General features: G+C 38.5%; 3 protein-coding genes across 5 annotated transcripts; 2 read left to right on the top strand and 1 right to left on the bottom strand.

Moving 5' to 3' along the window:
- Positions 1–785: 785 nt before the first annotated feature.
- Positions 786–4,163, top strand: serpine1 (serpin peptidase inhibitor, clade E (nexin, plasminogen activator inhibitor type 1), member 1). Of its 2 annotated transcripts, none has more exons than XM_055201035.2 (9): positions 786–940; positions 1,530–1,771; positions 2,081–2,305; positions 2,418–2,612; positions 2,710–2,908; positions 3,028–3,128; positions 3,247–3,333; positions 3,418–3,501; positions 3,608–4,163. In XM_055201035.2, exons 2-9 carry the CDS (start codon positions 1,531–1,533, stop codon positions 3,652–3,654), a joined length of 1,179 nt encoding a protein of 392 aa, XP_055057010.1. In that variant the 5' UTR covers positions 786–940; position 1,530; the 3' UTR covers positions 3,655–4,163. The 2 variants fall into 2 exon arrangements, with proteins under 2 accessions (XP_055057010.1, XP_055057003.1); XM_055201028.2 differs by having other exon boundaries at positions 1,527–1,771.
- Positions 4,164–4,475: 312 nt separating this feature from the next.
- ap1s1 (adaptor related protein complex 1 subunit sigma 1) lies at positions 4,476–12,794 on the top strand. Of its 2 annotated transcripts, none has more exons than XM_055201043.2 (5): positions 4,476–4,800; positions 6,572–6,750; positions 8,020–8,128; positions 9,284–9,421; positions 9,505–9,588. In XM_055201043.2, the coding sequence occupies exons 1-5, from the start codon at positions 4,798–4,800 to the stop codon at positions 9,571–9,573; spliced, it is 498 nt and encodes a 165-aa protein (XP_055057018.1). In that variant the 5' UTR covers positions 4,476–4,797; the 3' UTR covers positions 9,574–9,588. The 2 variants fall into 2 exon arrangements, with proteins under 2 accessions (XP_055057018.1, XP_055057023.1); XM_055201048.2 differs by lacking the exon at positions 9,505–9,588 and adding an exon at positions 11,617–12,794 and having other exon boundaries at positions 4,494–4,800.
- A 4,241-nt stretch (positions 12,795–17,035) lies between these two features.
- On the bottom strand, positions 17,036–23,272 carry vgf (VGF nerve growth factor inducible). Its single transcript, XM_055201015.2, has 2 exons — positions 23,080–23,272; positions 17,036–21,029 (listed from the first exon to the last, which is right to left on the bottom strand). The coding sequence occupies exon 2, from the start codon at positions 21,005–21,007 to the stop codon at positions 19,040–19,042; it is 1,968 nt and encodes a 655-aa protein (XP_055056990.2). The 5' UTR covers positions 21,008–21,029; positions 23,080–23,272; the 3' UTR covers positions 17,036–19,039.
- Between the last annotated feature and the right edge of the window lie 2,789 nt (positions 23,273–26,061).

Genomic DNA, 26,061 nt, shown 5'->3' with positions numbered 1-26,061 from the left:
TTTATGAGCATATGTGATGGAATGCATTGCCTGTAGATCCAAATATGGCCATGTGGTGCGTCATCTTTCCCAAAGGTGAGTCAATGGTGGAGGCTGTTTTTAATTATTCCAGATGAGAAATCTATTTTTATAGTCTTTGGGGTTGCCGAAGCAACAGTGATAATGAATTGTTATTTTGTTGACTTCGATATTGGGAGAAGATCTTAGTAACTTTCAATGCCTGCTTATATATTTTGTGTTAAAAAAAAGAGTGATTTTATGAAATTAAATTCAAGAGTAATCTTGCCTGTTTAAGTTATTTATTATGAGATATATAATTTTTTACCATGTTATGCATTTTGTGTCAAAAGCACACATCTATTAGAAATCTGTTAGCATACTAAGGTTTAGATCAGTTTGATTCAAAACATGTATTTGAACAGAAGATTTCATAACACACAAAAGCAACAATAAAAAGTATTTAAAATAAATGCAATCATGCCTTTACAAGCACTGAACAAACCTTAGGCAATATCTATGAATAAGGGATGTAAGAATGAAAGCAGCACTCGCCAAAGTTTTAATGACTGGGGTAGCGCCAAAACTATTTAAAACTGGCAGTGACTGCTCTCTTAGACTAAACCTATGACTTAACAGTCAAGTGAAAACTAGCAGACAGAGAGAGAGAAAGACAGACAGGAAAAGACAGATGGAAAAAACATGTTCATATAGAAAAAAAGAAAGGGGCATAGAAAAAGGCAGACAAGGATGACTTCATCACTTCCGCCTGTGTGTGTGTGTCTTTGTGAGTGTGTGCGCGTCCGTAAAGGGGAGGTCTCAAGACCTTTATATAGCAGCAGATCTGACACTGAGCTACTCTGTGTTTGCACAGCATTTGAACAACACACAAGGACAAGCCAAACATATCCAAGAAACTCTACAAAAGAAAAACATCTCCCAGGTAATTTTTGTACTTGTTTTGTTTTTACTGCACATAGATTTAACCATTTTAGAGCAATTTGATAACTTATGTGGAATGGTTTAATTATTTTTAAACTTTGGTAACATTTAGTTCAACTGTTTAAGTAAGAATTTGTTTGCATGAGTTTGAATTAGAACATACTTTACCTACATAGGTCAAACACATTTTGGTCTTAAAAATTAAAATTACCTGTGTTTGAAATGTTATTATTTTTTGTTAGTATTCAGTAATGTACCCAAAATGAAAGTATTGAAAGAACAGTCTTTAGTTTATCAGACAACTGTGTTGCAATAACCTGAAGACAAACACGAAAAGTGAGTCAAAATACACAAACAGAATCAGCATGGTACTGAACTTGAACAGTGGGTGTTGTGTCTAGCACATGGGTGAGAACACACACCCCTTTAACATGCAGAGACATTTCACAAGGGAAAGTAAAAATGACTTGTTTGTAACAAAACAAAGGAATCTAAACTACACATATACACAAAATGAAAGGCAGGACCGTTATTATTTTTTCATTAAAACTATTCTGAATGGCATTTCTTTCTTCTCCTCACCCTAGCAGAATGCATTACCCAGGTATCTTGGTGATCTTCGCCCTTTGCGGCTCCAGCTTGTGCAACCTCTTCCACGATCAACAGACAGATTTTGGGCTGCGAGTGTTTTCTGAAGCTGCTCAATCGGCCCCAGACAGAAACTTGGCGCTCTCTCCATATGGCATCTCGTCAGTGCTTGGAATGGCTCAGCTGGGTGCCCATGGCAGCACCATTCAACTGCTTGCCTCCAAGATGGGTTTCAATTTACAAGGTAGCTGAATAGCAGACACAAATCACATGGACTAAAAATGTGTATCAGCTCAAACCAGCTTTCTCATCATTGCCCATTCGGTCTCCCTAATTTAACACACCTGCATTAACTCATGAACTGATTGGTAAAGTTCTCCATGAGCTAAACTAGCTGTGCTAGATCTCCAGCTCTCCAATATGCTCACTGCTGAGACCGCTCTATGAGCTGTTTATAAATCACCATCATTTCAAAGCTAAAATTTCAAATTGGTGTTTAAATGTAAAGATGTATTACTTCTGTAAAAAACTTTATACCTAAACTCTCTTGTAGCACGAGGAATGCCAAAGCTGCAGAGGCTTCTTCAGAGAGATCTGGCCAGCGAGGATGGAGTAGAAATTGCTAATGGTGTCATGGTAGACAGGAAAGTAGTCTTGGAAAAGATCTTTAGACGCAGCCTGGGCAAAGCCTTCCAAAGCGCCCCACACCAAATAGACTTCAGCCAGCCAGAGCATGCCCGGCAGGTGATCAACTCCTGGGTATCTGACCACACTGGTGGTAAGTAAGTCATGTTGTGTTAGGTTTGGTGTGCATGCACCCACTGTTTAAATTAATTAGATTATTGCGAATGTATTCTTTCCTTCATCTCATCTCTAATGTTTTTATTCAGAAATGATTCCTGACTTCCTCCCATCTGGTGTGCTGAGTGAGGAGACACGCTTGGTCCTGTTGAATGCTCTTCACTTTCATGGACTTTGGAAGATGCCTTTTGACCCCGAACTGACTGTGGAACAGCTCTTCCACAGAGTAAATGGCAGTGCTGTATCTGTTCCAATGATGAAGACACTTCAAAAATTCAACTATGGTGAGTGTCATCGAATATCATTAACTTAAGTTTAGTGTTTATAATGCAAAATGATTTGTTTTTTAATGTCATTGTTATTTACAACTTTGTCCTCTAGGTGACTTTATAACTACTGACGGTGTGGACTATGATGTCATTGAGGTGCCTTATGAGCAGGAGTCACTGAGTATGTTTCTGGTGACACCATTTGAGAGGGATGTGCCTCTGGTGGCTTTAAACCAAGAGCTGACAAGTAGCAAGATTAAACAATGGAGAACAGAGATGAGAAGAGTTAACAAGCAACTAGCCATTCCAAGGTAATTCAGAATGGATCATTCAATTCTTAAATTAAAAAAAATTATTTCTATACTACTACTTATTTTTGTGTTAAATGTTTACCAGTGAATTCAAATGTATGTGTTTGTTATATTTGTAGGTTTTCAATGGATACAGAAATTGACTTGAAGTCCACACTGATTAAAATGGGACTTGGAGACCTCTTCAGTCAGAGCAAAGCCGATTTCTCTCGCATCACCAGTGAGTACCGGCAATCATCACATTTTGTTTTGGCAATACGGTCATTAGCTTTGATTTATCCCTGTCAAATTATTTTCATCATTTTAAAGAGTTGTTTCTGTGCATTTTGTCCATTTAGCTGAGGAACCATTATGCATATCCAAGATCCTTCAGAGAGTAAAAATTGAGGTTAATGAAGAAGGAACCAAAGGCTCATCTGCCACAGGTACAAAAAAAGATATTCTAAGGCATAAATGATTATAATAAAAGCAAAACACATTATTAATATCATTTTTCTGTTGTTCAACAGCTGCTGTAGTTTTTGCCCGCATGGCCGTAGAGGAGATCACACTTGATCGGCCGTTCTACTTCCTCATTCAACACAAGCCAACTGGTAAGTTGTGATTTTTTTTTATTTTTATCAAAATTAATAGCTTGCCATTAAGTTTCATGTTGTAGTTTGGATTGCTTTATAATAATTCCGTTGGTTTACTTCATAGGTGCGATGTTATTCATGGGTCAGGTTAATCAGCCTCACGAACACTAATACAAATACAAGCCGAAGGACCAATGCAGCTGCCAACAAGCCTGCTGGCAACATACTACTGAAGACAAGAGATGCTTAGAGTTCCATTATATAAAATGGGAAAAGTCAGAAAATCCCTTTATCTGTAACTCAGTCATCGTCTAGAAATGCCAAGGTTTTAAAGGGAATGTACAAACAAGGCTATTCAGTGTGTGTTCTATCTATGCTACATATCTCTGCTATGATGGAGGACAGTTACAGACCATGAAGAAAACATTAATAATGTTACATCAAAATATGTATATCAGCATATGTTTAGAGATTTACAAATGCATTAATTTAAAGGATTTAAACATACCTGAACATTTCTACATGCACTTACCATTTAAACTTGCTATTCAAATTATGTTTGTTTGTTTGTCCTATGTTTGTTTTTGTAAGAAGAACATTGCAATATTTATAATAATTTATTGTCTTTGTATAATGGAGATTGTATTTTATAATAAAAGCACACATACGTGAACATGAAAGGCTTTGACTTTTAACACTACTTTGAAGCTGGCGACATCTGGTGTTCGACTTCGAGTCAAAGAAATTACAGTCAGTCACTTGTGACGTGAATGCTTACGTTACACTTTTGTAACATTGAACTTATGAAGGTAATACCACGAGTAAAGTGTTCTTAAAAATTGTGATTATATAAATGAACGACTATGTAAATCTTGGTAATGCTTTATCATAATATTTGGCTTAACCAATCTCTGTGACCATGGCAACCTGGGCCGTCCCCCGGGTTTGTCATGGCAACAACATCTGAACATCTTGTTTAATGACGACAGAGAGGCAAAGCTATATGGTGTTTCACAAACAGACAAGAAAGCAACTCTACGTAAAATAAAACACCACCATAATTTGTAAAAATTATAAATTCATTCTGACTTCCTGCACGAAATACTGAGCTGGCGATAGGAGTAGACATTGCGCATGCGCGGTGTCGCTGATGACGCTGGCTGACTGTACTCCTGGCTGTTTCAATGAGGGCAGTTTTACCTGTGAAACTACGAGCACTTAGTTAGACATGTATTGACAATATCTCAGGTTATTTACCAAAAAGGCGTTTGTCGTTCCCTGCGATAACCCGACTGCCCCCAATAAGCCGTCAAAATGGTAAGTTATATCATTACAGCGACAATAACCTACACTTTTCAGCCGGCGCTATCGAGCTAAAGCTAAGTTGGTAACGTTACAGTCAGCCACCTGCACACCAGAAAACCTGTTTAGAGATTCGCATCTACATATATCACCTGTCAAGCCCAGGTGTTTAGTTTAGACGCTTCGTGTGGTTTAACTTGTTACATCTCTCAAGCCGGTATTTCGATGTATAACATCAGAGATAAAGACGTTTGTTCCCCATGTCAGTCAGTTTGACAGCTGGGTTTGGTGTGTTAACTGTTTAAAATTAAGCTGTATATTAACACCAATAACAGCATAATGGTCATTCTGAGTAGTTTTCATATAAAACGTATCGTTTAGTAGTTTTTATGAGCTCTTATGACTCTTTTGGCGACCCGGAAATGGTCGTTTAGGTGTTGTGTGTCAATAATGTAAGATCCAGATGAGTTGTGAATCAGAAGGTTGGCTTTCTGTAAGTTTTTTTTCATTCCAACTTTGTGGATTTCCAGAAAAGTAATTTAGTAATGGTATTTCACAACATATAAATTCACAACGTACTTCCTTGGTCTGATCAGTTAAGTATGGAAGGAAATGCTGCTCTTAAAGATAACATCCAACACAACATGCAACATCATTTACTTACTACCCCTTGAAAAAAAAAAACATTTTTATAAGGGAATCAAAATATGTTTGTACAGTATCCACATTGTAATAGTCCTGCTTAATAAACTTAGTGAACAAGCATATCATAAAAGCATTTGCTTTTGTTAGATCAGCATTTCCCCCACACAAGACCTTTTCTTTTTCCTCTTTTTTGAAGCTAGAAAAACTGCAGAAATCATCTCTGTAAGTAAAGATGGTTAGTTTAGCATTAGAAAATAACCTGATTGTTTGTTGTGTTTATTCTGTATTAAAAAAAAGGTGTCAAATTGATGTTCAACGTCTTTGTGTTTAGACAACATGTCATTTGAGATCTTTTTGTATGTGAATACTGCCATTGCTAAATATGGACTTTTATTCAGAACACTTTTTTTGGTCTCTGCTTCCCTTAGGAGGTTGCTATTCTCGTTTTGTCATCAATTAATTTTTCCTACATCTTGTCTTTTTTATATCTTTCTATTTTTGGATGTTTTTATTCATCAGAGCCTTTCACTGTCAAGTGCAGGTCACCCTTTTTAGACTAGTTTGAGGTGTGATCTAGGCGGGCAGTATTTCTGGTGCAAAATCCTCAAAAAGTCCTCAATTTAGCAGGCAGGTAAAAATGCATCACGATTAGGTTACCACGTGTTTTGGAGTAGTCTGTTTGTTTGTGGTTTGTAATCATAGTGTGTCATATCAAACCTATGAGATATTGATATCCTTTCAAGTCAACTCAGCTGAATGCAGTGGTGGATATGTGGGCCATGTCTGCTGGGAGTCGATGAACTGCTTTGAGTTCTTTTAAATATTTAACAGATCTGAAACATATAGGCCAGCTCAGTTTCTAATTTTATAATGATGGATTATCCCGAAGGAACAAAGAGGTAATAAATTGTTTTTTAAACCCATCATGTTTTCAATTATGCCTTCATGCCGTTTCATAACTCTGATACTGGTCTTTAACAGTGGTAATAGACATCATCTATACCCAAGTAGTTGCCCTCTCTACCTGTGGAATATTACCGGTCATATCTTTGTTTTTATAGCTAGCAACTTCTATATTTTAGTGTACGATAATCACTGTTTTTATTTTTTCTTGATCCTATTTCCCTCTTTTTCTCTGTAGATGCGGTTTATGCTTCTGTTCAGCCGACAGGGGAAGCTGCGGCTCCAGAAATGGTACACAGCTACGGCTGAGCGTGACAAGAAAAAGATGGTCAGGGAACTTATGCAGGTGGTGCTGGCCAGGAAACCAAAAATGTGCAGCTTCCTTGAGTGGAGAGATCTAAAGATAGTGTACAAGAGGTAAAAAAAATTACATGTGCATGCATACGCAGAAAAGGTTTTCTTATGTGAAAGCTGCAGTCAAGAAAATGCAGTCCTGGCTAGTACACACACTCACAAACAATGTGAAAAAATGGCACAAAAACAGTATATGCTTTTACTTCATTGGCTGTTTTTTTTTCTTGTATAACTGAAGGATACATCAGATTGTGAATGATGACTCAATGATTTAATATGTCAGTATTGCAGTTGTTTAAGATATCAGAATTCAACCAGAGTACTCAACCAGACACATAAACACGTACCCACCAGCCTTGACCCAATGATTCATTCACAACTTTGTGTTTAGTACTGCAGGTGCACAATAAAGTGAGTCAGGGTCCCCAAGGGTCCTTAAAATCCTTGAAAGTTTGTGAATCTGAAAATTCAAGGCCCTGGAAAGTTTTTAAAATGAAACATAAATAGATATAGGTCATTGAAAGTGCTTGAATCTATGTTTTGCAAGAAATATCTATTTATATTATTCCATGTGTAGTGTAGGATGATGTCATAAATAGACTTTTTTTAGGGAACGTGCTAAACTGTTAGTTTTAAATGCTTATATCTCCTGTATGCAAATTTTGATCCATACCAAAATGCTTTTTTTTGCATAGTCGTGTTTGACACGACTCAAATTGTAACAATGTATTTTACAAGGTAACACAATGTAATTTGAAGTTTACCAAGGTGTGGGAACCCTGGTGAGTGTTGAAGGTATAGTGGGGTGTGGAGGTTTTCTTTGGCCACAAGGGGGCACTAAGAAAACTGCATTGTGCATTTATTTTTTCAAACCTCTGTCAAATCCAGTGGATTTCTGAGGATCAACAAAAACAAAATCAAAATAATTGTTGTGAGAACCCTCCACAGTTATTAACTACACATCATGTGATGTGATGTCGACAGTTTGTCATTGAGGTTTAATTAAGACTTTGACATTCCTGCAGTCATGTAGCTATATTTAATCCATCCTTCCTACATTTCAGATTGTCTTTCTTACACTGGCACACAGACAATGTGTAGGACATATCAGAGGTAGTAAACCAGTACACATTGATCCACACAGTATTATTTCATTGTGTCAGCATTCGCTATGTCTGCTCCCCAGGTACCACAACACCTAAGTGCGTGTGATTTGTTTTCAGCTTTGACTTTTGTGCCTTTCTGTTTGTTTGCATATGCATGTTGGCTGCATATACATTTTGATGGACATATTAAAGGCCCAATATATATATAATTTGTGTGTGTGTCTAGGTATGCAAGCCTGTATTTCTGCTGTGCAGTGGAGGAGCAGGACAATGAGCTGATTACTCTGGAGGTCATCCATCGCTTTGTGGAGCTGCTGGATAAGTACTTCGGCAGTGTGAGTCATTCCTCGTCACCACCCCTCTTTATTCCTGTCCTCTCTGTTTTTCTCCTCTCCTCTTGCTATTTCATACATCACATCAGAGCAAGGCAAAACCTGTAAAATCTTCTGTACTTTTCTTTCTGCCTTTTCATCGGTCCTCCACCTCTGCTTTTCATCCCCTGCTTTTATCTTCTGCTATTCTGCTTTATCTCTCTTTTTTGCTTGAATCTAAGTAAATGTCACAGCACCTTTTAACTCCCACTCTATCAATATTATTTTTTTTGTGCTCATTGCAAATGGGTGTTTTATTAAAGGATTTTATGAAGAAAATGTAAAAACTCACTTTCATAAAAAATTTCCTGATAATTTACTCACCCCCATGCCATCCAAGATATTTATGTTTTTCTTTTTTCAGTCGAAAAGAAAGGTTTTTTTTGAGGAAAACACTTTGCCATTTAGTGGACTTCGGTGGACCCCAATGGTTTCAAGGTCCAAACTGCAGTTTCAATGCAGCTTCTAAACAATCCCAACCAAGGCATTAGGGTCTAAGTTGGCGAAATGATCGTCATTTTCACCACGTATTACATAATCACGTTGAAAGGTCACGTGAAACTACCGCTCCAGTGTTTACAAATGTGGAGAAGAAGCATCGTTCAGAAGTTGTTGTATGTGAAACTAATTAATGTTTTGGTATCAGTTAATCGTTTAAAATGGTCTGTTTGTGTGCATTTCGCATACGTCATGCGTTACCTTTCGACGTGATTACATAACATGTAAAGTCGTGGACGCACATCCCAGAGATAGTGTAAGATGAGAAATTGTGGTTAAAAAGTACCTATTTTTTTATTTGTGACGAAAATGATAAAAGTTTCACATTTAAACAATTTGGACCTTCAAACCATTGGGGTCCATTGAAGTCCACTATATGGGGAAAAATCCTGGAATGTTTTCCTCAAAAAACAAAGACAAACAAATCTTGCATGGCATGGGGCTGAGTATATTATCAGGAAAATTTGTAATGAAAGTGAACTTATCCTTTAGGGTTAATTCACCTGTGCTTATATACATCATAATGTTATGTTTTGACAGCATCCATTAATTATTTATACATTAAAACATATTCATAGTCTTTTTCAAACTCCACTGCTTTATTCTCTGTGCCCAATGTAGGTATGTGAGCTTGACATCATTTTTAACTTTGAGAAAGCATACTTTATCCTGGACGAGTTTCTTATGGGAGGAGAAATTCAGGACACGTCCAAGAAGAGTGTACTCAAAGCCATCGAGCAGTCCGACCTACTTCAAGAGGTGTGTGTTTGTTTTTAAGGGGTCTGAGCAGCAAGGCAAAGTGTTTATTTTGCTTCATACTTTGAATCCAATTTTGCCCATAGGGGGCACCACAATTCTTAAAGGAACACTCCACTTTTTTTGAAAATATGCTGATTTTCCCACTTCCCTAGAGGTACACATTTGATTTTTACCGTTTTGAAATCCATTCAGCTGATCTCCGCAACTGGCGGTACCACTTTTAGCATAGCTTAGCACAATCCATTGAATCTGGCTGGGTGCTATACTCTCATTCTGGCGTGGTGGTCAGGGACTTTGCTGCTGTAGCATGGCTGCAGGAGCCGCAATGATATTATGCAGCACCTTGGTGACTTTAAATAGCAGGGGACTATTTTCGGACTCTGCGTGGTATCATTGCGTTTCCTGCGGCCGTGTTGCTGCGGCGGGGTCCTTGATTGTTGCGCCGGAATGAGAGTATAGTACCTAGCCATATCTGCCTAGAAAATCGCAACTTTTTGCTAATTTTCTGTCGGTCTTAGTACACAATGTAACTACAGAAGAGTCAAGTTTTAAACAGGAAAAATATCAAAACTCTTTGGTTAGTTTTTTTGCGCGATGCTAATGGTCTAATCAGATTCAATGGATTATGCTAAGCTATGCTAAAATATTGTTGAGCCAGTATATTTTAGGTGAGTCCTGTTGTAATCTTCACACAATTTGGCATAGGACACATGACAATTTGTGGGCATTAAATTTGTCCTCACTTTAAGACTCTAGATGGTGCCTAATTAAAACCTTAAACTTTGTTAGCCGTGTGTTGATATTTGCAAACCATTTTAACCATGCTTGAAATTAGGGGTGGGCGATATGACCAAAATCTTCTATCACAATAGGATTTGTTTTATAACATGATAACGATATTTATCTTTTAATAAGGTTTTTCTGTTATTAAAATCTTTAATACCATAGAAATTTTCATAATTTTCACAAAAACCTTAGGGGTCGGTCACACCAAAAGCGTTTATGGCAGTTGCAGGCGCCTTTTTTGAATGATATTCTATGGGCAGGGAGCGTTTGCGCGCTGTTTATGCGCGCCAAGCCGCTTGCGGTTTTTGCCGCCAGCCGCAGCACGCGCTTTTGAAGGAGCGCTGAGAGCGGAGAAGCGCCCGACGTCATTTGTGTCTTTTCATTGTCCAATCGAATGAGGGGAGATGCGGCCTTACATTGTGGCGAGGGAAGTTTACAGTTGCTTTGAAGAACAGGACTCCACTCACTCACTCTCTCCTGCGTGTTTGTGCACCTCTCACCCCCAAACAAGGTCAAAGCAAGCGCCCTCTTTTTAAAGTTTCTGCTAATATGACAGTTAACAGCAAAAGAGCGCTCACGCTTCAATATTTTATTGACAAGACAGCTGACTCTATAAAAAAAGGCAGTGCGTCGCACCTTGCGTTTCCAAGCGTTTAAAACGCTTTTGGTGTGATTAGCCCCTTATACAAACATAAAAAGAAGATAAAAACAACAGGAGCAAAATTAGGTAACTTCCCCTTTAAGACCAAAGTCCGGATCCAATGTACTGTTACACGTGCATTTTCTCTTCTAGCTGTTTACTTTTGCTTGGCTGTGTTTATGAGGATACTTGCAAAGACGGGAATATTGGCACATATATGCTCATGAGCTTAAAGAGCAGCAGTTGCGCGACTTGCACGCTCCTCTCACACAAAAGCAGGGCACGCATATAGATTTGTTGTTTGTGTTTCAATGGCTTTAAATCACTTTAATCCACTTTAAACTTCACTTTAATACGCGAACAAACGTTACATTCTCATGACCACGTGTGACCAGAAGTGTGACGTGGGCACAACCTTGATAGAGACGATAGTCCAAAATCTCTATCGGTTGACAGTTTTCTACCAATTAATCATGTCTACCAGTTTATCGCCCACCACTACTTGAAATTTTAACAGGACACATTATTTTAAATTTGACCATTTTTGTCCTATTCTCCGCCTTCCTCGTCAGCTTAGACATTGGTAATTACTGCTTGTGACAAAATATTTATTTTCCATTGAATGTGTTGCTGGGATCGTGATTTTGTTCCAAGCATAACTAATTTTAAGCTGCCGAGTAAATTAATCACTGAATTGTGTAATGTACACTGCAAGCATCCCTAACTGCTACAAATGACTGGAAACCCTCCTCTTCTTTTTTCTGAACAGGAGGATGAGTCACCCAGGAGTGTCCTAGAGGAGATGGGTCTGGCCTAGTACTAGTTTCCAATTCAGTCAAAACAGATGGTACATTTCGGTACTGCTACAACACATGGGCTTATAAAGGGAGTATACGTTTAATGGGTCAAAACGAGATGGTCAGATGATGCAATTAAAAAAGAGGGGAGGTGGGGATCATTTTAGTACTACTGAGATCAGCATGTGATTGTATTTCTATTCCAACTTGTTTTGTCTTTACATTTTATAATGGCTGCATTCAGCCAGATGTCCTCTCATTTTTAAGAGACGCTATAGAACATGAAATTGTAGATAGACACTTAAAACTAACGGCAAACGGAGACTGTACAGGTTTTAATCTACACTGAGCCTTGCCATTTTAACCACAGTTCATACAATCTTAGCTTTTAGTTTATTTAAAAAGATGATTTATTGTTCAAATGTGTAACTGGTCTGCTTTAGAAAGACTGCCTGTAGTAGAAACTCAATTTAAATCTTCCTAAATGTCATTACTATATTTACTGTAGCTGCTCAGGAAACCATGGGCCATGTGGCTTTCTTTTTGTGTGAGATGCAAATATTTTTCTTGTACTACTTTAAATGTATTGCCATTGCAACACACACATGAATATTTTATTAAGTTATTTTAATGGGTCGATTTTAGGAATGTAAAGAAAATTAACCAAATTGGAGGAATATTAAATGGACAATTTAAATGGCTAGAATACTAAATAGACTGTTGTGTAGTCTATGCATCGGTTTTATCCATTTTTTTAGCCACAATAGTAAAATTTCTCAGTGTGTAACGAATTGCGGGGACAGGGCACATAACCAAATGTCGCTGCAACTCCTTCCTGTTTATCCTAGTCTATACCTTGCTTTCCAAAGACGTGTTTTCTGACTGTAAGCTTGGAGATAAAGAGAAATAAATAAGGGAGTCATTGTAGCTCGTTCTGGATAACAAAAGAGGGCTTTGATATTGAGTGTGGTGTATTTACATATCTTTTTAAACGTGGTTTGAAATAAGGGGATATTTTGAGAACTTAATTTTTTATCAATTTCATAATTAAGCATGAGGGCATGTTTTACCTGTGTAAAATCTGTCAGGTAACTAAAACAGAATTGTTTGTGAAAGTAATTTTATAATTAAAACCGAGTTTTACCCTAAACCATGGAGTATGTCAAGTTTCCTTCTTCTGTAAAATAAATACATAATTTAGTGATTTCAATTACTATAGTGTTTGCATCCCAAATATTTTGAATACTGTGTCTGTAACGTGCACGCGCGCACACAGCAAGTGTTAAAGAGGGAGAGTGAGAACGAGAGAGCTATATAATGAAGTGTGCGTGTGAGAGAGAGAGAGAGAGAGAGAGAGAGAGATTAAGTGGATGAGTCACCAGTCAGTCGTTTGTGACAGTGGTGCAGTAAAGCTGACTGCACCACCATTGTAGCAAGAAAGAAACAATAAAGCCACAAAGCAAAGTAGAAAGAGATTACAGGTAAAGAGACAGCCTGACCATAGTAGTGACAACAGACATCTAGATGAAGGAAAATATATGGGACTGAATTAAGAACTAATATAGAGCTTATTTTGGAAATATTCATCAGATTTAAAACAAGATACAAAAAAGTTCTGTTTTATAGGAGATTACATGCTGCTTTATCATACAGATTAATAATATTTATATATATATTCATGCATATACATCGTGAGTTTTTCTTTAATCTTCTTCATCTTTCATTTCGAAGCTGTCTTGTATTGTTTTTACTGTCTGCATTTTCTTCCCTCTGTTGGGTATTTCTAAAAAAAATCTTTTGTCTGTTGTTTTTCGACCCCATCAGTGTTAAGGTGTGCAACAGTTTCATCCTTTTGTCTAAATATATGTTCAGCTGTTGGGCAGAATGTTTTTCATTATTTTCTTTCTCAATGCAGAACAGACATTCATTGTCAATTGTGTTTCTCCGGCACTTAGTGACTAATTTTACATCCTGCTATTTTTCATGCAAATGCAGAGTTTAGACAGTAATGCTTGTTTACTATTAAGTCTGCTGATGTGTTTTTAATGTAGATGCAGTTTTTACAAACATACCAGATAAACAGATTCGTTTGCAAACATTGAATATTGTCTTCAAGCAGTATAATGCCGTTTTAACCCTGTAGAACCCACGGGTCAAATTTGGCCAATGTTCATTGATGCTATGAAAAGGGTTCTTGGATTCTCCAGGGTTAAAGGAACACGCCCAGGTTTTGGGAATTTCGCTTATTCGCCGTATCTCCCAGAGTTAGATAAGTCCTTACATACCTTTCTCATCTCCGTGCGTGCTGTAACTCTGTCTGACGCAGCCCCCGCTAGCTTAGCTTAGCACAAAGACTGGAAGTGAATGGCTTCAGCTAGCATACCGCTCCCAATAAGTGACAAAATAATGCAAACATTTTCCTATTTATGGGTTGTGATTTGTATTGACACACCGTGTTCAAATAACAAAGTCATATGAGACACAGCTATCTTTTAGCAGTGTGCATGCTGGGGAATTGTATTCTCAGAAGCCAAAGCACTGCTACTTGGGCGGAGTGATTTGCACAACTCTAAAAAGTAGCAGTGCTTCGCCTTCTGAGAATATAGTTCCCAGTATGTATACTGTTAAAGGAAGGCTGTGTCTCATATCACCTTGTTATTTGTACACGGTGTGACAATACAAATTACAACACATAAATATGAAAATGTTTGCGTTATTTTGTCACTTATTGGGAGCAGTATGCTAGCTGAAGCCATTCACTTCCAGTATTTGTGCTAAGCTAAGCTAGTTGGGGCTGCGTCAGACATAGTTACAGCACGCATGGAGATAAGAAAGGTATGTATGGACTTATCTAACTCTGGGGGATATGGTGAATAAGTGAAATTACCAAAATCTGGATTTTTTTTTTTAATTCAGGTTGAACGTGAACTGACAAAGCTGCATTTTTCCGAAAATTGATTTTGTACAGAACATACAGACAAGCCCTCTGGCGCAAATGCATATTTACAGCGTGGCGTTTCATAAGAATGTGATTTTAATTGCCTAATTTATTGAACTACTTTTAATTATTGTGATTACCTGAAACAATTTTTGGCTTATATGAACCACCTTTTATGACAGTAACTATATTATGCTGCTTTCATACCGATAGTTTGATGGATGACTGCCCTCATATCTCCCCTTTATCCATTGATCTGGCACCAGCACATCTCCACCAGAGTCTCTGCCAAGTGCCTCTGCATTTTCTCTCTCTCACACAAACAAACGTTTTCTCTTGCTCACTCTCGCCCCTCATAATTGCTTGCTCTGCCTACCTCACGATGAATTTTTAATGTCATCCTGTTACAGCTTTCCCATTACCTTTATGGACAGTAACGCACTGTTCACAATAATGAGTGAGTCTCAACCAAACAGTCTTTTTTTAGTAACCTTCCTTTATCTTTATAACTATCGTAAAGCTTCTTAGGAGATGGTGCCCTATAGAGACTAAGCAATGTATGTAATACTTTATCATTTAAATTTCAGATCTGCCCTTTAAGTGTGATGTAAGGTCAGGACTTTTTTGTTCAGTCAGTACAATTTTTTGCCAGAATAAGGAAAGATGAGCTGACACTGTTACAGCATTTACAGGCAAGCCCACCCTAGAGCTTCCCACCTCCGTAATGAAATGTGAAAACTGTTCCTGGCCAACACGCTGATGGACTTGGCAAAGATTGTTTTTAGTGGAGGCGGAACATATGGGCTTTCTGTGGGTTTTCCCATTATGCTGATCTTTTTCTTTTTTTTCACTTTCAGGGGTGTTAGGTTTTGAGTCACAGAGAATGTCGGACGGATACAGTATTTGATAAGGAGAACAAAGTGCATTTTTGCTTTTTCGCCTTTGGGGAAAGATGTTTGTTATTTGTTGTTGTTGTGGAAGAAAAAGAGAGTGTTTTCTGTTTGATAACAGCGAATGCTTTCTTGCCATTTGTCATTGTGGAAAATTGCCTGTTTGCGAACAATTGAATACAGCACGCATTGTTAGATGTTTTTCTTTTCATTGAATAGATTTGGGTGCTATTATAGAGTCTGTTAGTGTAAATTTGACAATTCTTTTTTCCAGTGGCTACGCCTGAGTAAGTGAATATGACAAAGGATTGTCGGTTTGTTGGAGGCTGAGGGTTCTGCAGTAGAGAGTGTATGACTCACCTCTCAACCATGTGACTCATGAATCACTGCTCCTCCGTGGGCTGCGCTCTCCTCCTCATCAACCTTTCCATCCCCTGTTTTCTCTTTGCCACCTCCTCACTTTCTTCATTAACGTTGGTATTGACTACCTCTCCCCACTTGTTTATTATCCCTTTATTTCAACTCTTTGTGTTGTTGATTAAAAATGTACTAGTCCTTTCAACAGTCAGTCATTTTATATTTCTTCCTTCCAGCTTCTCCATCTAATTCGGTTTCCCTAATTTTCTGCCTATGCTACGCAGAACCTCATCTGTTTTCAGTCTATTTATCTGCGTTTTATTCATGGCATGTTGTTTGTTTTATACAGTGCTCTTTATCCTTCAGTTGTTATAGGTAACAAATCTAACAAATCTGTCAGGTAATTCAGTAAGATCTTTGCAGTTTGAATAGGCAGTTAAAACATAAAACATTGACTGACTGCTGCCATTGAACTTTTGAAAGAGCAATGTAGCTCTTTGTTTGTAACTTATTGTCGATTCGGAGTACATAAATTGTAGTTCATCTTCGGCCTTAAAGGGTCTTGTAATTGAATGTCTTTTAAGTTCATATTTGTTCAGTCTTAACTTTGCTTCAAGTGATGTGGCATAACCGTATGCGGTATCTCCCTAGTACAGCCTTCCTTATTAAAAGTCTTTGATTGCTCACAGCAGTCATAGTGAGACGACTATGTGAGACTAAAACCCCTGCTATTCCTGCTTTCGTGTTATCCTGCTTCCCTTCATAATCAATTATCCATAATCCACAATCCATTCTGTCCTCTTTAACATCATCTGAGAAGACGTGTGTGCATATGTATTTGCTAGTATAGCATATCAAAGATAAAAGTCTACCTGGCATGTGTCATGTGGGGGACGTTGTGACATTAATTGGCTCCAGGGCTCACACAATTCGTTGACTAATAGTTGATCAAAGAAGCTCATTAGAGGGCGATTATCTATAAAAGATGTTCACACGCGGTCTTGGTATGTTCATTGGATAAAAAATGTATAAAGATGCCAACTCACTTTGCATTTAGGCAATGCAAGATATAATGTCGTATGGAAGCCTAAATTAAATCGGGTAATTGGTGCTTTAAGGCTAGTTTGAGTTAACAGATATTGTGCGGGCATGCGTGTGACAAATCTCTACCATTCAAATTTCCAAGAAAAAATTAAATCAACAATGTTAATAAAAAATAGTCAATTTTATTGATTTCTCTCTGTGTAGCAAAACTAGTCATCAACATGCGATTATTTACATCCAGCAAACGCATGTTTATTATGATACGTACAAGATACATCTAGAAACATTTTTCCTCGTACAAGACTTAATGGCATTTCTTTACGTATACACTAGTCATTCATTTATTTATTTTTTTTGTATTTTTTTAAATGCTTACTATGTCTTCAAAGAAGCAACACATTTTAGATGCAAGTTTACAGTAACGTGCAGACACTTACTCCTCCACTGTTTCAGCTATCGTGGTCCTTTTTTGCCCCCTCTTCTGTTAATCTTTAAAATCACTTTAAAAACATAAGAAACTGTGTATGCCTCCCCCTGCTTTTTAAGTTTTTTTTTTAAATAATAGGAGATGCCATCAGCCCATATTGGTAATTATACTTTCATTTAACACTTTAGATATTTGGATAAAGTCTCTTCTACAGTCTGATCAAAGCCAGAATGGACTGCATTGGAAGAAACCTACAATTCAAAGATTGAAGTTGCTTCAATACCTTTCAATATGAAATGTGAACAGTTTTGATTAGCAGATTGTCTATGCATTGTAAAAAACTTTGCTGCCTTAAAATTTTTTGTTAAATCAACTCAGATTTACAAGTTATGTCAACAGAGATGAGTTGTCGCAACTTATAAAATGTAGTTGAGAAACTTCAACTTAATTTTATAAGTTATAACAACTCACCTGTAGTTATAACAACTCATCTCTAGTCAAGATGAATAATAGTAAGTTGAAATGACTTGTAAATCCGAGTTGATTTAAGGCAGCAAAGTATTTTTTACAGTGTGCTGTTTTGATTGAGCGCTCATTGGCCCAGTGATTGAATTTGCTAAAATGTAACTCGTTTAGGGACAAGAAAGTTGACAAATATTTTTAAAACTGTTTCGTGTACAGTTATTTAGTTTTTGAAACTTGGCGGATCAATTATTTCAATTATTTATGCTTAAAGTCTTACGAGCATGAGAAAATAGACCTTCCAGCCAGTCTAGGAAAAAATGCTGTTATCTGAAAAAGGGGAAGAGAGTGTCTTAAGGCAATTAAAAGTTGTATTCAAAACAGCTTCTATGAAATAACTTTTGTTTATTAAAAAATGTTGGAATGTATGAATGCACCATCTTTCTATCTTTTTTGCATAAAAAACAGTGGTAAAAACACATTGAGGAAAATTTAAATGCAGACAGCGATAAGAAACTAATTCTATATACAAGACTTTGTGTGAGTTCTCGTTTCACAAGGGAACGCACAAATGGTAAATGCTCAAGCAGAATAGTTTGAGGTACAAGTAATACAATACATTTGGTGTATAAAATAAACGAAACATACATTTCCACCAGTATGGCACTGTGATGGTGTATCATTTCTGATGTTTTCGTATGTTTGAAGTGTATATTATATACTCTTTAAAGGTGCAATTAAAGATTTTTTGCTATGCTTTTATAATACGATCAACGGCCACTGTGTTTGAAATGTCCAAAGTAACAAACAAACAAAAGTTGCTTCGAGATAAGGCGTACGTAATCATTTTGTTTCCATAGTATTGGCAAGTCTCTGTTTGGGATGAAAAGTTTTTAAATTCATGCTATTTTAAAGGCTTTCTTGGAATATGCTGAACTTAAGAGTTTATGTTGGGTATTTAAGATGTAACAGCACCCTTTCCTCACACCATACCAGTGGCTTTTCTGGTCTTTCAGTCTTTCCAGGGGGAGGAGGGTGGAAGATGTGTCTAGATCGAGATGAGGATCCTGAATGCTCTCTTTTTTAGGGTAAACGCTGTTCAAATGCTAAAGAAACAGCACTTGGTGAAAGAGCTCATGTATGGACGGAATTAAAACCAAGTTGCTGTTAAAGAAATGAATAAAAATGTGGCTAGCTATGAACAGTCTTTTTAGTTTATTTTCCCTTTTTCTTCCTTCTCGTTTTGCTTCTTCTCAGCACTCTTTCTTGGACTTTTCTCACTGAAACATCCGAGGATGTTTCATGAGGACTCTCTCGATTAAGTTTTCCAGCTCCTCTTGGCTATCATGTTGTGGCTGTCTCAGTGGATTGTAGTAATCATCCTCCCTTGTAACTACAGGAGCACGGGCTTGATAATAAAAGGACGGCCAACGACGTGGAGGCGATCGGGGCTTAGGCATAGGCACAGCTTTGAAAGTCCGGGGTTGAGGGACGATGTAATTAGGGAAGTAGAGCTTCCTCTGAAACGCCGGTGGGGTCCTGGAACGTGGTTGCGCCCATGGACGGGGCCTTCTTCTGGAGGAGTAATCGAAGTCATAGTCCAGTGAGTTTCCCAGGACATCATTGATGGAGAAAGCAGGCTTGGAATAGTATTGGGATTTGAGTTTTGTAGGTGGGACGTAGATGGGGTAATACCCTCGGCCTCGATAGGGTTTTTGATAAAAGTTGTAGGAAGGGTAGGTACGAAAGGGCCACTGCTGCCTCGACCAAATTTCTGGCTTGGTGGCCTTGACTGAGGCCCTGTCTTTGAACCATGATTTCAGTGGGCTCGTGTTGGGTTGGGGAGGCTTTGAGGGAGGTGGTTTGCGCAACAGAGTAGATGTTGCCACGGGTGCCGAAGGCGGTACGAGAGGACGTTGCCAAGGGAGATTTTCTGGTGCATCTTTTTTCTTTTTCTTCTCCACATCACTGATTATGTCAACCACGTCGTCGGCAGGAAGATGCAGCTTACTGGAGATCTCAATTAGCTTATCAATGGTTTGTGGGTCGATATCATCATCGTCACTAGTGTCTTGCTCATCCGAGCGCTTATCTTCTGCACCATCCTGAATCTTTTTCTTGTCCTGTTTGACTATGTACTTCAGCAGCATGTCAGATGCGATGTCTGCAAGTTTTTCCTCCTCTGCCTTGGCCCTTTGGGCCTCTGCTGCCTGTCTGCGTACCTCCTCTTGCTCCGCTTTGGCCCGAGTTTCCTCTTCTTCAGGGCTCAGCAGTTCTTCGTCCTCTTGATCCTCCTCGTCTTCTTTCTCTGGATCAGCGAAATTGTTGCTAAAGTCGTCCATGAAGTTGCCTCCCTTTTGAGAAGGCTGAACTTTGTTCTTTTCTTGTTCGAGCTGCCACTTAAGCTTCATCTTGGACAGTGCTAGGTCATTGCCCTTGGATTTGGGCTTGATCTCATTGTTCATAAGGCCATTACGGTCTAAGTAATCAAAATACTCCCCACGGCTTTCCCTGTGTCCTGTGGAAGCGTCACGCTCTCTTTTAGTGGCCGTGCTGTAACTCTGAAATTCCTCCAACATGGTTTCTAGGTTTTTTACTTCTTCTGGGCTGAGTTGCTCTTCCTCCTCTCCCAGTGCTTCTTTCTCAGGCTCCTGCCTCTCCGTTTCCTTCATCACCTCCTCTTTTGTGACCTCTTCCTGTGGTGCAACTGGCTCTTTTGGTGATATGGTCTGAGTGGTGGTGTGGCTTTTCACTTTCTCAGTTAGCCGTTCTTCTTCCTCAGCTCTTTTTTTCTCCTCTTCTTCCTCTTCTTTTTCTTTCTCTTCCTTTCCTTGTGCTGCAGCAGCTGCCATGGCCAATTCCAGCTCTTGATGGCCATCTCTGTCTCTGTCTGCACCCTGAAGATCCCTCTCCTTTTCCTCTTCTGCTCCTTTGTCTTCCCTTACAGTCATCTTTTCCTTCTGTGGATTATTGAGGGCTTCAAGGAGCACTGCTGCTAAGGTTCTCGGATCAACGTCTTTAAAAAGCTCATCATCATCTTCCGGTGCATCATCAAGCAAGCTCTGTTTCTCAGCTTGTTGAATATTTTCAGCCTGTTTCTGGGTAGAAGTGGATGCTGCAAAGTTGTCACGTACTGCGCTTACGTCTGTTGCCACTGGACTGAGGGTTGCAGGCTTGACTGTAAGACTGAATAAAATGATCAGGAAAATGCCTGAGACATTTGAAGTTTGTCGGTACCAGGTCATGACCACGTATAGGGTGTTGAGCCTAAAGAGCAAAAAAACAAAAGTTGTTATTTTTGACCCTTACATGTTAAATCTAAAAAAGTGTCAAATTCAGTGAGCAAGTAAATTTAACTGCTCTGTATAGCAATGTATGTGCATTTATTTGATGTCATTTAAAAAGCAGTGCAATTTGGGCACAGTTATATTAAATAGGTTTTGACTGATATATTACAAAAATTACAAAAATGTCTGTTTTATATTACTGCTCAAGATGAAGATTTATCTCAGGTAGACACATTTGGTGATTCATTTCTAGTTTTCAAGCATCGCCATCTTAGCTTCTTGAATGCAACACTCACAACTACATTGTATGATGATTTTAATAACCCAATTGGTAGTTGTTTAAAAAAACCACTTAGTTCAGTTTTGCAACCTCTTTGTTTTTCATATCGTATCCACTGAGAATCTGCAATTTCGCAAAAATAATCAAACCAACACCCATTTCAATAAGTGCATAAACACGATTTAGTCATGGTACAGTATAGGCTATATTTTTTGCTATAACTGATGGTTTATTGCCTGTTGCATTAGAAGGCTGTATAATTGGCTCTGCGTGAGATTCTGCGGGTCATAAGAGTTCTGAAGCGGGGCGTGCATGTGATTGTTTGCAAACGAGGCGCAGTGCTAATAAGCCATAGGAGGAAAGGCGCTTTAGCGCGCAGCCCTCAGATGCGCGGGAGGTTAATAAGCAATACAAAATGATGAGGGGATCAGTTTCTTGAAAACTTTTAATTAGTTCAAAAAACAATACAGTTCTTTTTCATTATTCTAAAAACTCTCAAAATTATACTTCTAAAAACGCTTTCATAATGACAGCTGTCGTGATTAAGCAATTCCGATGCTTAAACACGAGTTAGGTGCATAGATTTGTTTATGCTTAACTTTGATTTGTTGGACATAAGAAATAATAAACAAAAAATTACATAAGCACTGCATCAGTGTTTGCTATATATGCCAAACATTTGGTTACGTGACAGTACACAAAATTGCACCTGCGAAATAGTCTAGTTTTCTTAAAAATAAAACAGCCTATTGCTCACATTTAAAATAGAGAACTATTTTTGGTCCATGGTCTCATTAGACTCTTCACGATGTAACCATCACAACTCTAGCAGTAACACCCTCTATTCCGTGCATCAATTGCTTCTAAAGTCAGAGTACTCTGGGGAGATCTCATCAACAAAGCACATAAGTAATCCGCCTCTAAGAAGCCTTCTCCTCACGTAGGCTTTTAATCTTGTGCTTTTAGCCAGCTCTAGATTTAGGCAAGCAATACTGCTTTCACAGATAAGCCCAGTCAACATTTTAAAGGTATGTTAAATCGGTTGATGGATGCATTGTTATACAAGAAATAGATGCGTTGTAAACGTTTCTCTACAAAAAACATAATTAATCTAAAACTGAAAAAAAGTAAAAGTTGAACTGTGGTCCACAAAAGTAAATGTGTGTTTTTTTTTTTCAGTCTCCCTGGTGTGCTTTTGTGATTGGACTCGACTGTGGTATTTTGGGCATCTGATGCTATGGTGATGAGAAAGATGAAAGAATGAGCAAGGGCGTGGTAATGACGATCATTATGGGAGCTGTGCTATTGATCATACCCGTCATCGTCATCATTAACTGTAAAAGCCATCATCACAAAGACGTGTGTCGTCATGTGCGGCCATAGCCTATTGCTGGTTCTTAATAATAGCCTAAAGTTTATTTCTTTAAGTAAAATCAGTTCCGACGTCACCAAGGGATTCCTTATTGCATATTACGTTTTACGTCACTGCATTATTTTTGAGATTCCTTTTCTATTTTAAGCTTTAAAATGCACCTTAAAATACACTTATTGTACACCCAACCCTGTTTACCAGTAATGTGTGTTCCTGCGTTTAAGATAAAAATGTAAACTGGGATGGTCAAATCGTCACGACTCAGTCTAGCTTTCTCATTTAAGTTATTTTTGTCCAAATAATAGGCTATTTAATTTCCAAAGATTTATATTACTACTGTTTACTGACTGTTACTATAAAAAGAAAACTGGGACTTACCGGGAATCCTGTCAGAGGCAGCGCAGTCCGACGCACTTATTGTGTCCTCCTCAAACTTGGTAAATAAGTTCGCCTCGTAATTTAGCTGTTAGAATCCACTTCAAAACTGATCGCTTTGTTGTAATCTTAGTGTTTTGTTTGTACAGTGTTATCGGTTGTGTTTGCCGTATGCTTATGTTTTCGGCACGGTGCTATGGGGATATTTTCAGCACCACGGTCAGCTCTTCGTGTTTTTATTTCAGTCCCACTGCACCCACGTGACTACACGTCACTCTCTCTCATTGACGTCACCCGCTCCATTGATAAGAATTTCTTGCTGATCGAACCCCGAGTGTTGGCTACGCTGCAGTGCCCAGATGAATGGAAGGAAACAGAATGAATGAAATAGTGCTTTTTTTCGGCCGAGTGGAAAAGGATAGACAACTCGGGGAGGGAAAGAGAGGCCCTTTCCAGATGCAGCTGCATACTGACAGCGCAACAAAAAGGAAGCGGCACTCCATATTATCATCATGTGCATTGCCCCACAAAGCAAACCGTACAAATGCGGTTAACCCATAAAATACAATGGCAAAAAATCCAGAATCGGCGGCAGATGCAGTGCGTTTTAAGGCTGTATTAAAGTGTTGATCCTGGATCGCATTGTTATCCATTGCGGACTTAAATATATTTTAAACAGGCAGTCTGAGAGGAGAGCAGAGTGAGAATCAAAATTAGTTGCATATCTCTTATTAAATCGTAATTTATTTAAGTAGCCTAAAGCCGGGATCTCCAGCAAAATTAGTCGGTGAGAGCATTATAGGCTTGCGTGGGAGATTGTATAGCTCATGTAGGCTATTGGAGGTTAATTGCTTTTGCTAGCAGGTTTTTAAAACGTTTATTTGACGTGAAGCAACTTTTGTGCAAAAATAAATAAATACAGTTTTAACTTAGCCTTAACTAAAGTTTTCTGACCATTGTCAACTATCTTCCATTTCTAATTGTGAGCTACAATAACATGTAAATATCATCTGCTTTTATGTTACAATATCGATTTGGCATTTTTCTTGTAAACTTAAAAACATAAATTTTACGTGCACTATGTGCCATGTTCCCGAACTAAACACGTATTGAAACCCGTGAAATTGCTTTACAGGGTCTAACCAACGTTGTGGCAATGCAGCAAGAGCTACGTATTTGGATCTGAGGCGAAAATTTACTACACAGTGTTGTTGTAGATTATACACCAGGCATGCACATATAATCGTTTTTAAAGCAATAACTCTGCTTTATTTCTTTTCTTTTGATCTTCGTTTGATTTAAAAACAAAATGCAGGATGATTCTGCACTGGCATGCCGCCTTCATTTTTCTTTATTACTTTGAGCTCTTTACTGCGTGGAAGCTCCATTAGTTAAACGATTTTAAATGTGCTAAACCCCCCTCCAATTTCTTTGTGTAATAAAAGAACAGCGCATCAATTAAATGTTTTACCGCAATTTTTTTCGTACTCTTGTTGTTTGCAGGTCGTTGTCCATGGTACTAAGTGACGGCATGCATACATCAATTGACTTCTGACACAGAAATACTTCTGTTTTATATTTAAAACATAAATGGAATTAATTTGAGACACTATACACGTTCACCAGAGAAGATATCGTTTCTGCTACTAGCCTATTTACGTTAACTTCACCCAGTAAATGTCAGTTGTCACGCAGTAGATTGATCTGTCTCAGTGAATTAACTGCAGTCTGTTGACAGATGACCTACAGTATGTCACGATGATCCCTTGACGCAGAAAGACACTCTGCACCTCGTCTCATTCAGCCCTGATGTGCTGCGTCGCAGTATGGGAAATGCCGCGTTGGCGTAGCTCGCATCTAGGCGGACTGATCTCCTGTTCTCCCGCCTCTCACTGGGAGTTAATGAGGCGGTATGCACCTTATTTTGGTGTTCCCCGAGATCAATTTCTCTCGCTACTGCAACCATCATTTCAGCCCCCGAAGCCTTCCGAGTGCGCTTTTTAAATTAATCTGTTTATAATCGATGCCGACAACTAAGCGTGGGTGGGATTGCCCTTAGTTTGGAGATCTGACAGAAGGCCTCCTGCCCACGCTTAGCACAAACAGAGTGAAGCGAGTCGTGCTTAACACAAAGCACTACACAAACAGGGTTTCCTCAAAGTTTCACAAGACAGGAGGTACCACCACCACCTACGTAAAAGTTCAGACCTGACATTCTGGGATTGTACAGATTCAATTAAAGATTTTCATTAAGTCTTGGACAAGTGTCTCGTCGAAAATAACAAATGCGTTGGTATCCTATGGGGAGATGGCGATCATGGATCACCGCTATGTGAAGGAGGGAGGTTTGGCAGCCGATTGTTAAAGTGCACATATTTAATTGCTAAAAACAACGTTATTTTGTGTATTTGGTATAGTACAGTGTGTTTGCGTGGTTTATGGTTAAAAAACACATTATTTTACACATACCATGCATTTTTGTAGCTCCAGATTTACTGCTTTCCTCAAAAGCATTGATTTTGTACTAAACTCATTTATCTGGTTGGTGTCCCTGATTGGCCAGCTAATCTGTACACTGTGATTGGCCTGAATACCTCTGAAGTTAGCAGGAAATGTGACGCTCCTTCCCATGTTTAAAAGATTCGCTGCAATGCTGACAGGAGTTAATTTACAGTCTGTGAGTCCAAGCGGGAGGAATTATGATAATTTCGGTCTTCACCAATCCCAGGAAGTAAACTGTTGCCTACAATCCGTGTGTTTGTTGTAGTTCAAGAAAAGAGATTTACATTGGAAACGATAACTCGCGTCATTGTTTACCTTGGGGTGTGTACCTTTTGCATATAGTTAACGTACTAATCGAGGGGCAACCTTCCGATCTCTCTGATGAAGCCAAATCGGAAGTGATTTAAACTGCAATTCATCGACTGGCCGCTAGAGGCTGGGTCCAAAATGGAGTCAATTCCCATAAACCTCCATGTTAAAATG

This window comes from Misgurnus anguillicaudatus, chromosome 21 (genome assembly GCF_027580225.2).
Source record: "Misgurnus anguillicaudatus chromosome 21, ASM2758022v2, whole genome shotgun sequence".
NCBI classification, from domain to species: Eukaryota; Metazoa; Chordata; class Actinopteri; order Cypriniformes; family Cobitidae; genus Misgurnus; species Misgurnus anguillicaudatus.
The sequence above is the reverse complement of the archived record's forward strand: the minus strand, read 5'-3'. Positions and strand labels throughout refer to the sequence as shown.

Coding starts and splice junctions, on each gene's coding strand:
- ap1s1 (XM_055201043.2), top strand. Junction 6,751..8,019: donor CTAAAGATAGTGTACAAGAG/GTAAAAAAAATT, acceptor GTGTGTGTCTAG/GTATGCAAGCCTGTATTTCT. Junction 9,422..9,504: donor AGTCCGACCTACTTCAAGAG/GTGTGTGTTTGT, acceptor TTTTGCCCATAG/GGGGCACCACAATTCTTAAA.
- serpine1 (XM_055201035.2), top strand. CDS start 1,531: ATGCATTACCCAGGTATCTTGGTGATCTTCGCCCTTTGCGGCTCCAGC. Junction 2,306..2,417: donor GGTATCTGACCACACTGGTG/GTAAGTAAGTCA, acceptor GTTTTTATTCAG/AAATGATTCCTGACTTCCTC. Junction 2,909..3,027: donor AAGCAACTAGCCATTCCAAG/GTAATTCAGAAT, acceptor TTATATTTGTAG/GTTTTCAATGGATACAGAAA.
- vgf (XM_055201015.2), bottom strand. CDS start 21,007: ATGACCTGGTACCGACAAACTTCAAATGTCTCAGGCATTTTCCTGATC.